The sequence below is a fragment of the Equus asinus genome, chromosome 16 (genome assembly GCF_041296235.1).
Source record: "Equus asinus isolate D_3611 breed Donkey chromosome 16, EquAss-T2T_v2, whole genome shotgun sequence".
Taxonomy (NCBI): domain Eukaryota; kingdom Metazoa; phylum Chordata; class Mammalia; order Perissodactyla; family Equidae; genus Equus; species Equus asinus.
The window spans coordinates 33,645,582-33,662,273 of NC_091805.1; the positions used below are offsets into that span (position 1 = coordinate 33,645,582).

The 16,692-nt window shown below is 37.2% G+C and overlaps 1 protein-coding gene across 4 annotated transcripts in view; it reads right to left on the reverse strand.

The window, feature by feature from the left end:
• PLPPR5 (phospholipid phosphatase related 5) overlaps window positions 1-16,692 on the reverse strand; it is a 106,084-nt gene that overhangs the window by 13,070 nt on the left and 76,322 nt on the right. The window contains exons 4-5 of one of the 4 annotated variants that reach the window (XM_014851522.3): window positions 15,975-16,151; window positions 7,620-7,739 (exon numbers count right to left, since the gene is read on the reverse strand). In XM_014851522.3, the coding sequence (XP_014707008.1) occupies window positions 7,620-7,739; window positions 15,975-16,151 (297 nt within the window). Of the gene's footprint in view, window positions 1-7,604; window positions 7,740-15,974; window positions 16,152-16,692 lie in introns of all 4 variants that reach the window. The other 3 variants (XM_014851521.3, XM_070486900.1, XM_070486899.1) reach the window with 3 other exon arrangements.

Here is a 16,692-nt window from a genome sequence, read left to right on the forward strand (position 1 = left end):
TAGATGCAGAGAAAGCATTTGACAAAATACAACAAAAATTTATGACAAAAACTCTCCAGAAAGTAGAACATACCTCAACATAATAAAGGCCATATATGACAAGCCCACAGCTAACATTATACACAATGATGAAAGATGAAAGCTTTTCCTCTAAGATCAGGAGCAAAACAAGGATGCCCACTCTCCCCACTTTTATTCAACGTAGTATTGGAAGTCCTAGCCAGAGCCATTAAGCAAGAAAACGAAATGAAAGGCTTCCAAATTGGAAAGGAAGAAGTAAAACTGTCACTATTTGCAGATGACATGATATTATATATAAAAAAACCCAAAGACCTCACCAAAAACTGTTAGAACAAATAAGTTCAATAGAGTTGCAGGATACAAAATCAATATACAAAAATCTGTTGCATTTCTACACAGTAATAATGAACTATCAGAAAGAAAAATTAAGAAAACAATCCCATTTACAGTTGTATCAAAAGAATAAAATATTTGGGATGAAATTCAATCAAGGAGGCGAAAGACCTGTACACTGAAAACTATGAGACATTGATGAAAGAAACTGAAAAAGACAGAAATAAATGGAATAATATTCTGTGCTCATGGATTGGAACAATTAATATTGCTAAAATGTCCACAATACTCAAAGCAGTCCAATGCAAATCTTACCAAAATTCCAATGGTATTTTTCACAGAAATAGAACAAACAATCTTAAAATTTGTATGGAACCACAAAAGACCACTATATGTACTATATTATAACCTCAAAAGCTTAGTGTCTTCCAACAACAAATATGTTTGTCTCCCTCATACTACATGTTGGTGTTGGGTTCTATGGATCTGCTCCAGGGTTCAGGCTGGGTGCTTGACTGCTTCCCACGTCTTCCCATTCTGGGGCCCAGGCTGAGGGAGCAGCCCCTATCTGGAACATGGCCTTCTCCTGGAAAAAGCCCAGGAGCAATAAGATTGGCAACAACTCTAAGATTTTCTGATTTATGGGGTATAAATAGTGTTCATTCACACGTTATTGACCAAGTCCAAAATAACTGAATCAGGAAAGCTACTCTGCCTAAGAAAGGGGGTAGTTAATAATTGGGAACAATAATACCATCTACTGCAGTATTTATAGGACTCTTTTTCAGTACTGAAGTTCAAAAATTTCATTGAGAATTATCTAGGTTCAGTATATATTTTAATTTTACTTTGTATCTGCTTAACCCTTCTAGCTTAAAGGTACTTATGTGAAGGAGAAGCCTCCTTGAAGTATAACTCAGTATTCCTATAGTTCCATTTGTCTCCTCTTCAGGATCTACAGTGCTTCGTACGTTAGATTTCTGGTTATGTCCTCCGTATCTATTATCTTTTCTCAGATCAATTTTATTCTCTTGTTCTTTTGCTACATATGCTGAAACGTGTCCATAATATAACTGATTTGACTTTCTCCAGTGTAGGTTTTGTTCTTTACAGTTTCTAGCATTGGTTTTAATCCTACCATGACATTACTTGTTTTCTTACATTAGTTTCCAATTTGTGCCATTGTGCCAGCTATCTTTCATCGCTCATTTCACATATTTTCTTTAATTTCCCTGACAGTGTAAAGGAGATTCTATCTACACTAAATTAATTAAATTTCCTGAAGTTAATCGTTTTTTCCAAAAACATATTCTAACTCTTGAAACATGCTTATCTCTCTCATCTGTGTCATAACATCAATTTAAAAGATTTACGTAATTGTCCTGATCATTTACACTTGAGTCAGAATATATTTAGCTCAGTTTACTCTCCTAAAATGAGTGGGAAAAGATCATCAAAGATTCCTTAATTGTTTCCATGAATCAGGGAATCCTCCACTTAGATCTTGAGATGAAAAGCTGGAGGATGTAGTTGTATAACATCACTCTGATGATTTACCAGCCTGAGTAGAGTAGGAGAAGAAGCTGAGGCCATGGGGACTTCTAGGTAGATCACTTTGCTTCTATACAGTTGCATTCTTCTGGTTGTTGAAAGGCCAGAAGGACTGCTATTCTGTTCAGCCTTATGTCTGCTCCAGGTAGATGGTGCAGTCCTTGGAGGCAGCTTTTTCTTTTGAATGAAGGTAACTCTCCATCCCACTTTATGGTACCCATTTAGCTGAGGGAAGGGTTCTTTCATCTGGCATGAACTCATACTAATAAGAAACCTGATCAGAATAAAGCTTCTTGCCTAAAGGTTTTCTTTTGGTGTGTACTTGCCTATTTGCTAATCCTGTTTCAAAATGGTGTTGGTCCATGGTGCTGAACTTTATTCTAAATAGAATAGACTCCTCATTCTCTTAGAGCTTACTCCTATCTCTTATCCCCACTCTTTGAAATTTCAGAGTATTACTGGGATCCTATAGGATTTTTGTCACTTCTACAACACTGAACTTCTTTATTGGCAAAGAAAAAATTTAACTTTCCTTTGGTGACATCCTTCATACTGGATCTGTTTATACTATATGCAATAGAAATGCCTATAATTTTACCTATCTAGTTTTTACTCTTGGTGACACAGCTATTAAGATATTAATTCCTACTTTTGCTAATAGAGGAAACTAAAGGTAATTAATATGTAAACATTTCATCTCCACTTCCTAGGAGGAGAGTCAGACTTTTGTATCTTGGACTCCCAAAAGTAATAAATAATGTCTTCATGTTTTTGGAGACATCTTGAAGCACCACTGAAGCTTTTGTTTGGGATGCATGGGCCCTTGAAGGCAGGAGCCAGAAAAAGATTAGTTTGAAAGAAAAGCGTGGTATGACCTATGAAGAGAGTTGACTCCCTGGGGTCTTGGGTGGGTGGGAACTTTGTGGATCCTCTAAGTGAGAGGCATCTGCACACAGCTCTTGTGCAGGGTTCCAGGGCTGATAGGACCTGAAACGGGGATGGCTGCAGGTGTGCCAAGGGAAGTAGGACCCTGGGCATGAAGGCATGAAGGTGTGGGAACTATAACCAAGGTCTCCATTGCCAGTTTGGCAGAGAAAAATAAACCACTTTCAAAAAGATCATGTGCATCACAGGGAAGGAGCACAGGGATTTAAATTACTCTGGAGGAATTTTTCTAAGGGACTTTGGTCAGTCTGAACATATTGATAGTTAACATGAGGAAGCATAACCAGGACCTACTTAGAAAGAAGTTGTAGAAAATTGAAAAAGTTTTAAAAATTATAATTATTTTAATTACACAATTATGCATGAATATAGCTTCATTATAGGAAGAGAAAGAGAAAGACAGAAAGGAAGAAAAAAATGGGAGGAAGAGAGGGAAGAAAGAAAGAAAGAAAGGAAGGAAAGAAGGAAGGAAGGGAGGAAGAAAGAAAGAAAGAGAAAGAGAAAAAAAGAAAATCAGGTCCACGATCTTAGTTTAAGTATTACTCTCAGATTGGTGTCTGTAGTTTCTCTCTCTCTCTCTCTCTCTTTCTTTCATCTATGTACTCTTTTCTGTCCTACTAGAGAGAAATATCTTGTGTGGTATTTTGCATAACAGGCTTTATTATAAACAAACACATTTTATATATATCAACTTAAAAAAAACTTTATGTATTGGAAAACTTTCCACATCTTGATTTACCTTGCCCATTTTAACTGTTAAAAAGTAATAATAATTATAATTGGTAATGATTAAAGGCTTCATAGGTCCCAGACACTGTTCTAAGTGCTTTACCAGTAACTTATTGAATTCTCATAATGACCATTTTATGAATGAAAGAACTGAGTCACAGAGCATTTAAGTAAGTTGCCCAAGGTCAAAATTGTGCAAAATTCCCAGCAGGTCTACCTCCAGAACCTGTGAGCAGAAACAACACACTATAATGTACTGGATTCCACTGGAGGGAAGTACCACAATTGATCTAATAATTCAGTACTGACATACATTTAGAGTTTTCATGATCTGATATTACATACAGCTGTAATGAAGCTATTGGTAACTTCAATATTTGGTGGACATTGGGATATGATGGGCCAGTTTTCACACAGATGATTAATTCTTTTCATAAAACCAAATGTAATGAATGTTCCGATTTACTTAACTTTCAGAAAAATCATGGCTTTCCCTCATAAACTATGGTGATTAACTGTATGACAAACTCCCTATAATTAAGGGATAAATTGCTGACATAAAAATAAAGAATGCTTACATGCTATAATTACTCTGTAGCTTATAGTTTATCAAACATGTCCTTTGAACATAAGAGGTTATATAAGTACATAACTTCTAAAAGAAACTTTGCTTTCTCCACACAAAACTGACAAACAGAAAATGATAGGTTGGCAAAATTATGCTAAAACTACTGGTCATGCCTGCAGACCAAGCTTTAACACTGGGCACCCTCTCTCTCCTCAGAGGACCGGCTTCAAGCATCCAATGTCACTTTCCAACTATCAATTATTGAAATCAAACTACCACAAAGAATTTTTCATTCACTTATTTCCCATTGTGAACTATGATGGAAAGCGATATATTTACTCCAAATATCCCTTATCACAAAAGGAAGAGAAAGCTCTTATGGGCTTCCCTTAACTGGTGGCCTTCCTCCCTTCCTGGCTGATGAGCACATGTACACGTCCTCTCAGCAGCATAGCTCCCAAAGGAAGCCTCAGATGGATTCCCAGCCCCTGGACTCGTGATCTTCCTGTGGTCTGTGTGAGTGCAGGGAACAGACCACGCACCGTGCAGACAGTGTTCTGCCTGGAAACAGGAATGAAAAGGTGGGAGAAGAAGGTCGGAGCTCAGGAGAGTGTGTGCCCATGCACGCCAGTTGGTAAAGGAGAGTCGAATCATATTCAAATCATCTTTATTCTCAAACTACCAGGGAGGAAACAAAGCCCATGAATTTGTCATAAACAAAAAAAATGAATGAAAGAAAGAAGTTTAATAAACACCAATCTTTTGCAATCTATGGATTCTAATAGAATATTTTTTGCTTTCATCTAATATTTTAAAACTCACTGTAAATAAAAATGAATTAGCATAAATCAAGAAGAATTTTTTAAATCACTTAATATAGAGAATGATGTAATGGTATATAAGAATATTTGTCAATGCTAGGAGGCTACTAAAGAACTCTTATGTAAATAAATATGTTAAAAAGCAGAAGACTGATTACTGTTCAAGTTAATTTCAGAGGTATATAGAATACAGACGCTGATTGTGACCCTGACCATTTTCTTCAAAATACAATTACTATCGCTTTCTAAATTCTATTGCTTTTTATCTTTATTTTTTGTTAATATCTAATTTTGTACAAACTATTCATTTAAAAAAATATATTTTATCACATAGACATGTATCTTGAAATATTACATTGTATATTTTTTCTTTGCTGTTTACCAATGATGTGGACTTTCAAAAATTGCTTAACCACTTGGAAGTTCAGTTTTCTTAACTGTACAATGAGGAAATTTTAATAGGGCATCAGCTAAGCCACTGTGAAAAACAGATTAAAATAATCCAATGGCTCAGAGAGGAAAGGAATTTATTTCTTTCTCAGAACCATCTGCAATGTGTATATTGACTGTTCCATGAGCTCATCCAGGAACCCAGGCTGTCAAGGTGTATCAGTCATCTTAAAAAATTAAAGATTACTCCAGTCATTACCTTTTCCATTTGGCGAGAAGGGGTAGAGAATGTCCAGGACAAAAGTGTTCAAAGAGATGAACCAGAGGTTGCACTTCCCTCTCCTGCTTACACTGCATTGGTCTAAACTTAGTCGTATGGTCACATCTAACTGCAATGGAAGCTGGGAAATATAGACTATCACTGGGCAGTCATGAATGTAGCTAAAATTGGACTGGGGAATTCAGTTACTAAAAGGAAAAAGGGGAGAAGGGACACTGGTGGACTATTAGTAGTCTGTGCCACTATCATGATACCTAGAATGAAATAACACTTGTGGAGCATAGAAGTGTTTTCTTGGAATTCACATAAGCAATCAGCATAGTACTTGACACATACTGAATGATCATTAAACCATAGTTGTTGCTGCTATTATTATTATTATTATTATCATCTTCTAGAACCTCTATCCTCACCTGAATGCTTGAATTCCCTCTACAGAATTAGGGATAAGTGATTATTTAGCTATTCTTGAATCTCGTTAGTAAAAGGAAATTTCATTGCTCTTAAGGCAGCCATTCCATTTTCAGAAAGTTTTTACCTCTTTCCAGATGTTATTTATCTTCTTACACTTTCTTTTCTTTCATCCTAATTGTGATCTCTGAGGCCCTACAGAAAAAACTGCATCCCTCTGCCATCCAATAGTCCTTCCAATATTTATGGAAAGCTATTGCTTCTCCCATGAGTTTTCTTTTTCTCTAGACTAATCATTTTTGTTCCTTCCACAGTCTCTCATAATCCTTGACTTTGAGTCCACTCACCATCTGAGACACATTCATTCGCTCATTTAACAAATATTTATTGAGTGCTGACTATTCTATTTTATCAACATCTACCTTAATATGTCGCCAAGGGCAGTACACAGTATTCAAGTTTGATAGATATACACTGTATATCAATCCCCTCATTCAGGATATCATTTTCCCTGAGTGGGATCAAATTAACTCTTGGCAGCCATGTCATGCTGTTGATACATCCTGAATGGTAGCCTAATACACTCTGAGCGTTTTTCATTTGTGCGGTTATTCTAGATATACTCAACCCTACATGAACTTTTTTTATCCAAATACGAAACATTTCCTTTATTTATATGTTGTTAATTGTATTGTATTGTAATCTCTCAAGAACTTTTATCCTTTCATCTAATATATTAATTATCCCTCACAAATTCACACCATCTAAACCCCTGATTAGCATGTAACTGAACTCTTCATCTAAGATATTGACCAAAATGTGGATGTGGACAGGGCTGGGGAGGAACCATTAGTAACCCTCTGAGCAACCATTTAACCAGTTACAAATATCCATAACTGCATCATCATTTAAGAAATACTACTCTCCCTAGTTCAGAAAAGTCTCAAGAAAAGTTTTTGTTAAATATCTGGCTTCTGTGTTCACTGCCACGCCCAATGAGGCCTTTTCCTGCCACTCAAAAGTGCTACCTGGTCTGGTTCCATTCAGCCCAACCTGACCCTGAGTGCCTCCCTAACTGGGAGAGCATGACTGGTGTTTTCATGCCACACCTTTATATATTTCAGATTCAGCAAATATTTATTGAGGCCTGAATAGGTGCCAGGCGTTTTACTGAGCAGTTTCTCAAATAAATGGAGCATGGAAGAAATGGAATATATTTTATGGAAAAAATGCACACATTCTCAAGTAAAACTATGTTATTATTTTGCCTACATCGGAGATCATTACACAATGTTCCTTATCTAGAAGGCATGACAAAGTACAGAATGTATTTCATGTACAGGTATGCATCTTTTAGCATGAAGGATTCAAGGAAATATTTTAAATGTGATATACATTTTTCTAAGATGACGTGTTCGGTGACTAAATTCTTGCTAAATATCACATTAGACTATAAGCTTGTTTCAGCAAATCAAAAATGACTGTGTGCTCTCAGGAATAATTATTCACTTGTTCCAGACAACAATCACATTTTAGAATTTAAATTATGAATCACCTGTACAGATGTTACCTTTTCCAAAGGACTTTCTACTCGAGGAATGCTGATCATTGGCATCTGTGCCAGATTATCCACGTGTATATGCTCATTTTCTGGTTGTCTTCCTTTGAAATTATTTACCACACACACAACCTAAAATATCAGAAAAAAATTACAGTTTAAAGCAAAGCCATTCTCCCCATGACTATGACCCTTTGAGTAGCTTAATAAATCTAATCATAGTAATAAAGTATTAAAATTACTTAAATATTACATGCATATAACTTTATATCTAGATTTATCTTACATAAATTTGAATAGTTACTCCAGGGCAAATGTGTTCAAGAAAATTCATCAATTAATATATAGGTCAGTTAATAATGACAATTTTATTATTCTAAAATTTTCATTAATTTAGGTTATAGTCAATGTTCAAATCAATCCAAAAATAGCATCATAACCTTATAAGAATTCAAAGCAAGTTAACCTTTCCTTAATGTCGCGAACCTACGACTTAATTGAAATGCTAATTATTTACCATTGCTTCAAGATTGTTACATTCATAATAAACCTTCCACAATTGGCACTCCCTAATTTAGTAGCATACCTTTAATTAACCTAGTTTATTGTCTATTATTGTATCCCATATATACTGGCCATTTGTTCAACAATAGCTTACTGGGCTACTACTGAAAGAGAAGACCTTTTACAAAAAGGGAATTGACCATTGTTTCAACTGATTATATCTCATAGGTGATAGAATTTGAACTAAAGCAGAGGTTCTCACACTCTAGTGTGAATAAAAATTAAGTTCTGGCACTGTTAAAAATGTACATTCCTAAGTCCTTCCCTAAAGATTCTGATTTTGTAGATGAAGGATGGGGCCTAGGAACTGACACTTTTAAAATGCATTCCAGAAACTTCTGATGCAGGTGGCTCATCTCTAAGAAACAGCGAATTAAATAACACAGGAAAATTACTTGCTATTATTTGCTTATACTAACTAGTGGATAATATATCCTTGAGCCTTCCTTTTCTGGGTTTTATACTCTATTATCAAATCAAAAAACAGAACTCACTTGCAGTTAAAACCTAATATTCACTTTTTAAATAAATGCTTAATATATAATTACACATTTACATTGTATATTTTCACAAACGCTCCATTGGAAAGCCTTTTCTTTAGTAGGGCTCATTACTGAATATTTTCAAAGGACAATTAGATCTTGGTTACTCTCCAGTTTTTAAATAAAATTTACAAATCTACAAAATAATAACACGTACAATAAGACTATCTCAGAAAAGAATATTTCCTTGCTCACTGTTATATGCTTACTATTCTTCCACTTCCTTGAAGAATTACAGATCAGAAGCATAGATCAAAGCCTGATAATGTGATACCTCAACTTTATCACTGCCATCAAGATCTTTAAAGTAAGGGATTGTAATGGCTTGGAGACAGGTACTTGATAAACCAATTATCAAATGATGACCCTACAGAGGACTAATAGTGATTGCCCCAGAGCAAGGAACAGTAACTTTTGTCTGTAAAGGGCAGATAATAAATATTTTTGGCTTTGTAGGCATACAATCTCTGCAGCAACTACTCAACTCTGCCATCTTGGTGTGAAAGCAGCCACAGACAATTCATAAAGGAATGGCATGTCAGTGTCCCAATATAGCTTTTTTCACATGGGCCGTAGTTTTCCACCTGACCACTAACTAGGGTACAAAGGATAAAATCAAGAACTTTAGCTAACATCCACAAAACCAACAAGGAGTTTCACATCATTTCATGAAATAGACACACACATCCCTTTTTATTAATATTATAAATTAATGGAAAATTGGGCAGATGAAAAAAATTACCACCGATTCTTCTGAAGAAAGATTTGTTGAAATGAAATAACTATGCTATTTATATAGCTAAGTTATAGACATGTGTAACTCATGAGATTAAATTAAGTTCATTTAGAGTTAATATGTTCTTCTGAAATTAGTATAATTGTTTTTTATATTATTTAAGTGTGAAGAACTCTTTGAAAGGTTATATCAGTTATCTCTTTGCCCACATTGAGGGTCAGAACAATACCATCGAAACAGCTGAGAATTCATATGTGAAATATTTAAATGCCTGAGACACAGTAGATATTCATTAAATGGTATCTATTAGCATAATGATTATTCATCATTACTGTTATTATTTAAATTATAAGGAAGGAAATTACCAAATCTTCCTTAGAATCATATTCAAATATTTAATGTCTTGTCTGCTAACATTCACAAGTATGGAATTGATTTCCTATTAGTAAAAATGCTCATAGGAAAAAGCAAGAGACCTGGTTTTGGATCCTGAGTCTGTAAGCTCTTGGAAAGTGTTCTGGGTCTCAGTTTTCTCAATTCAAAAGTGAGGAGATCACCAAGTTAGCTCCATTTCTTTGGTAGGCAAACGTATGACAAATACAACAAATGTCCAAAATGAAGCCTAAGATCTGCCTATCTCCTAACCCCACTGCAAACCTGATCTTGTTCTGGGCCTCTCAAGGAAAGGAAACATCTCCACACCCCCATTCCCCTAACATGTTACACAAGGCTGAAAACTTGTATTCATCCTTCACACATCCTATACTCAACCTTCACTCAATTTGCTCAATTTTCCTTCCTAAATATTTTGATTTCTTATATCTTTGTTCTGTCTCCACCATGAGCTCAAAAGATTAAGCAATCGCCACCACTTGCTAGATTCTGCATAGCTTTCTAAAGTCTCCCCAAATCCAATCTTGGCCCTCTCCAATTTGTATTCTGCAATGATGTGAGAATCATCTTTCCAAAATGCAAACTGGATCATGTCATCCTTCTCAAAACCATTCTGTGGCTTGGCTTCCCATTTCTCATACAGGGTAAACTCTGGCCCACCTCCACAGCCTGCTTTCTCTCAGTTTTCCAGACAGTTTCTGCTCTCCTTCACATCCTTCTGTTTGGAATACTCATCTCCACTGTCTCTGGACACTGCATCTTACTCATCTATGGAATCTCAGCTCAGTCTCACCTCCTCAATAGCCTTCCCTGACCCCAGGCTGTTTTGTTTGTTTGCTTACATGGAACTGTGATTTTTTTCATCAAAGTGCCTATCTCGGTATGAAACTATACATTTGTTAAAGTAACACTTTGGTTAATGTAAGTCTCTTCCAAGGTTGTGAGCTCCAGAAAAACAAAGATGCTGTCTCTTTTTGCTCACGATTGTATTGTCAGTGCCACAGTGAATGAATAGATTAATGAGTGAGCAGGCATCCAGCCCAAAACTTCTCAACTTTTCTGATGTTCCCGTATAATTCAAAGTGACTTTCCTTTGAAATATTCTATCTTTACATTAGTCGCTTTCATGTGTATAATTCCACCCTCTCCTACAAAAACGACATCAAGAAGTCATCACTACACATATGTTTTTGCTTTCTTTTTCCAGTAGTGACAATAAATTAATCTGATCTATTTGTGATCATTTTTCCCTTTTCCCTTGTGGAAAGTAAAACATCTTTGTTGCATAGGGTTAAGTGCGTGGGCTTTGGGGTCACACAGGCCTCGGCCTTAATCCTGGGCTGTCTTATTTAGTAACTTTGTGAGCCTGGGTAAGCTACTTAATGTAACTAGACCTGTTTATTTTATCTGTAAAATGAGGACAATAATAAATACATGTCAATGTGTTGTTGTGAGAATTACTTGAGTTAATGTAGTAAAGAGTACTCAAATAATTCATTATTATGAGATATGTTGTTATGTTGATATATGTTCTTACATATAATAATATGACAACCTAACGTTGTGGCTCAGAGCTCAGGAAACTTGAATATTTTGCCTGACATGGTAAAATACATCTTTTTTGGAAGTGTTCTGAGGCATACATTTGTATAAAGGAAGATTAATCAATCTACAAGTAATGGTCAACCAGTATTCGTGTTTTCCTAAGCATGGGGATTCTGTTCTCTAACTTCAAAGAAAATGCACATAGGTAAGAGCAATAAACTTAGTACACAATGTGATTCCTTATTATATTGTAATAGGGCAGACTGCAAGTGTAGTGGAAATTCAGGAAAAATGAGGGAACCAGGTGATCAGGGGACCCTTCCGAGGAAGCTGGGACACGTCTGAGAAAAATCTCAAGCGCCTAAAACAGGAATTGAATATAGTCATTAAGATGAGGACCATGATATCCAGAGCCCACTCTGTACCACACACTTGACTGCCCTTATTACATATGGGATTTCACTTAACCCGCAAAAGAGCTCTGGGAAGTAAAGAAAACAGTCCATTCATTCATTCATCAGCATTTCCTGAGACCCTCCTATGTACCAGACCCTGAACTGCATACTGGGAATATGCAGTGAAGAAAACAAATAAACTTTCTCTATCAGGAGTTTATATTCTAATGGTCTGATAGCAAAAAAAAAAACACCAAAAATATTACATGTGGTGTATTAAAAGTTGAAATGTGCTACAAAGAAAAGTAAATAGGAAATGAGGAAGAAGTCCTTGGAGTGGGACAGCCATTTTAAATATGGTTCGGGGAAGGCCTCACTATTTTAGGAATAATGAGGGGCTGAGTGACTTGTTCAAGGTCACACATGGAGCATGTGCCAAAAGCAGGATTCAACCTAGGTTTGTCTGACTCCCACACCCCTGTTTTGGTCTGTAAAATATACAGAGAAAAGGGCATCCCCCCTGAGGCAAATGCATTGGCTGAGCAGAGCCTGTCTGTGAGAAAGGAAGAAAACTGACTGGATTCAAAGTACGAGATTTCTGCTGTAAAGACGGAAGCATAAACTTGGCTAGGAAGAGTGCAACCAGAGTACTGAGGACCCCGAAGTCCAATGGAAGTGTCTGGAGTTAATGCAGCAGGAAAGAGGTCTTTGCTTTTGTTTTTCGTGTTTTTATTAGCAATGAATTACGTCATCACGTGTACAGAAGCAGAATGGGAGGTATTTGGAGGAGAGTCTGAAGTGAGGAGCTAGCTAGGAACCTAAAGATATAATAGAAGTAAGAAACATTGATTTTTTAATTGAGAGGTTATCGTCAGAATGGCAAAGAAATAAGGCATGGAAGAAATACTGTCGTAGTGGAAATGAGCTGGGGCTAGCTGAATCACTGGGTGAGGGGGATGAACGAGGCGAATGAGTCAGAGGCAAATGCCAGACACTGGGTGACTGGGGAATGTGGGTGACTTTACTCGACACACAGAGGCTTGGAGGAGGTTAGTATTCATTTTATTTTGGAATCATCTGAGAGCTTCGCACACACTGCAAGATAATTGGAAACACCCCAGGATATTGCCAGCTAGAGCTGCAGTGACTACTCAAAATAAATGTTCTACTTAGTTGCCCAGATGAGAAACCCAGGAATCATCATAGATTGCTCCCTTTCCTTCGCCTCCATCATCTCCAGTGTCCCATCAAGCTCCAAACGACTCCACCTCCTAAATCCCTCCCTGATATGGATACCCTCCTTTCTCTCTGCCCACTGAGGCCCACTTTGCGCCATCTTCTTTCCCTGGTTCTGCATAACTTGTCCCCTCTATCCTCACCTGGAGTTTTATTTTCAAAGCACAAATTGCGTCAGAGTAAAAGGGACTGAAAGGAAACAAACTATCATTTATTGAACTTATTTCAGTCATTTATGTGGCTACTCATCGAACACATACTATTTCGTTTAACCTTTATAAATCCTTACAATCTTTAAGGAGGCTGTTATTAGCCTCATTTAAAGAGGAAGAACCCGAGGCTCAGAAAGGTTAGGTAAATTGCCTAATCGCATGAACTGAGTACATAGAGAAGCTGAGATTCACCCAGCTTTAACTCACTTGAACCCTGACAGTGGCTCCCAAATCACCTAAATTTTTTAAAAAGCCCAGATGATTCTAACACAAAAGGCCATTTGGGATATTCCTCCTGTGTGCGTTTCCATCCTCCCCTCTTGTCACTCATGCTGGATGACTGGTACCATTCCAGGGTGCCATGCTCTCTCATGCACATGCTGGGCCCTGGGCCTAGCATACGCTAAGGGCTCCATATGAATTTGTTTCACGAAGCATTTCATAGCCTCTGTGTCCTACGCTCTTGGTCCCTTCTTCCTTACACCCAGCCTAGACCTACCTGCTTTCCAAATTTTTCAAGTTTATGTATCACCTCCCCTTTCTGATTGCCCCTAAATCCCAACATAGCAGTTCTCTTAAGTATATGAACCTCTATCATTACATTTAACCTCTATAAAACACTTTGCATCTATCTGGCCCCACCCAATTGTGATCTGTTTAAGAATATGGACTGTATCTTTTTCAGGTATTCATTCCCAGCACCAAGCACAGTGCCTGGATTATAATAGGAGCTAATGTTCATTTTATGAAGAGAAGGAGGGAATGTTCGAGGGAACAACCTATTACTGTCTGACCCTGAACCAGACTGTGACTCCATAGGAGCATGTTCATCTCAGCCCCCATACATCCCCAGTTCTTGGTACAGAGCCTGGCTCCCATAGGCACTCACACTCAGAAATAGTTGTGCATGAATGTATAAATACTTGTTTAGTTATTACATAGTTAAAGCATTATTTCTATATTTATTGTTTTTGAGGAAGATTAGCCCTGAGCTAACTACTGCCAGTCCTCCTCTTTTTGCTGAGGAAGCCTAGCCATGAGCTAACATCCATGCCCATCTTCCTCTACTTTATATGTGGGATGCCTACCACAGCATGGTGTGCTAAGCGGTGCCATGTCTGCACCCGGGATCCGAACCGCGAACCCCGGGCCGCTGAGAAGGGGAACGTGAGCACTTAACCGCTGCGCCACCGGGCCAGATCCTAAACATTATTTTACATGACCTTTTCATAAGTCATTTTCCTGGGTGTATGGAAACGTTTGAAGGGCCATTATGGAATGTTCTGAATATGTTCAATAGGAGGGTCTTGAGCCCAAGGGGGATCATGGTCCAAGTCATCATTAACCACATGGTTCTCAGGTGAGGGCGTGAATGGGAAGACACTAGGGTTCTAGATTTGGCCTTGAAAGGTGTCAAGATGTTCACTGGAGTAAAGAGAAGATGGCAACAGGCACAGGAAGAGAAGCAGGAAGCCTGATGAGATGCCAGTGAAGATATTTTGGACCCGTGGAACTGAAATGCAGTTACATCTGACACTAGTGCTTTGCAGTTTTGACTTTTGGTATACTCTTTGACTTGCCTATGATTATTTTCTTCGGATTTGCGTAAGGTGGGTTTTCTTGTTTTGTTTTAAATGTTTTAACCTGTTTCACCTGTGGTGAGTGAAAGCAAGGAAAAGGTTCTGATTCAAGCCTGGGCCCCATTTTCCTGAGGCTATAGAACATCTTCGGGAGAGAGAGATGGAGTGATATCAGGAAGAAAAGCAGCATAGGGTGCAGAGCAGGGATGAGGGCATAGTCACCACTTCATCACACAAGGTTCTGGAGGAAATAACCAATTTAAAATGCCTGGTTCACAAATTGTGCTCCAATCTTTGGTAGCTGGAAATGTTCATGTAAGTTTTTGCTTACTGGTTGTGAACTAGTGAAAGGAGGCTGAAGAAGCAAAGTTAAGTGTGAGAAGCAACTTAAATGTAATCAAAATGGAAATAAAGTGTTTCTTATATTAATGTGTCAATGCAAAGCTATGTTTTGAATTATAGTTTACACTTATTCCATCTGGGTAAAATGTTGTATATCCACACTTATAATGGACTGATTAACTCCAAATTCAGACTAAAATGTATTTTCCAATAACCAAAACCCACAGAAATATTCCACGGAGATTTTATAATGGGAGTAGAGATGACACCTTACTTCTTAGAAGTCACTATATATGCTCTGCGCTACCTGGCAAGGTCTAATTTGAGATGGTCTTGTCTTGGAAACTACCCACGAATGCTAAGTGACGGAAATGAACTGGTTCACCGCACAGTGAGATTTACCCGTCAGCAAGTGCTGTGACACAGTGGCTCATGGAGAGCTCTGTGCTGAGTCACTAAGGCACTTTGGGGTGCTCCAGATACTTCAGGATGCAAAGTGCCCTGAGGAAATTTTAAAAATATCCAAGCAACCCCGTCTTAAAAAACTATCTGGGGAGGACTAAGTGTTTTTAGTCTTGCTCCATTTTATTTGTAAATATTTAGTTCACCTTGAAATGTAGAATTTACATTTTTTCCATCCCTAACCCTGACTTGAGGCAGAACAGATGAGGGATGAGGAAAAAAATGAATGACTTAAAGTATATATATTATCATTTGATATATCCCATTTAGATAGACTCAGTGATTCACACTTGTGTTTTCTTACAGCGGTTATACAAGCTAACTTAAAACCCAATGATAGCCAAATAAATTTGTACTTACCAGAAATACTGCTATAGATATTCCAACCAGAAAGCCTGCTATCACGTCTGACCAGTGATTTCGATACTCGGCTACTCTGTTGAGACCAGTAAGGAAGGCCAAACACATCAGGCCCAAGCATAGAACGGGCTTAGCAAGTCTTGTTCCTTTGGCTTTGATTGTGTTGGTAATGTACATCTGAAATAGTAAGTGAAAAACAGGACTTTTCAGGAAGGTATTTCCTTGATATATATCTCATATATGTATATGTACACATATATATTTATAGACATATATATATGCCTATATAGTTCCATAATTAACTGCAATTTATAAATTTTTTGAAGGAAGTTTCTTAAAAGTAGAATTTAAGTGTGGTGATTATTTAATTTTACTTAGCTGATATTTACTAATGGCTAATTCTTATGTAATATTAATCATTTAGGAACACTGAGCACAGATACTCCAAGTGACTGTTTTTAACTTTTAATGTACCTACTCTTATTTTATATGAATTTACATTTTAGATTAATACTGTCAGAAGGAGAAAACTGATAAAGGAGTGTTTTCATGTTTACATCTTTGTATGCCATATTGAGAGGATGCATACTAGATAGAATCAGAACTCGTGAATAGAGCTATAAAAAATAAAACGGAGTAGATTTTCACTAAATAGATACTATTTTGAAGAAGGAATTTAAGGTTCAATGCGGTGCCAAGGTTTGCTTTTATGTTGTTG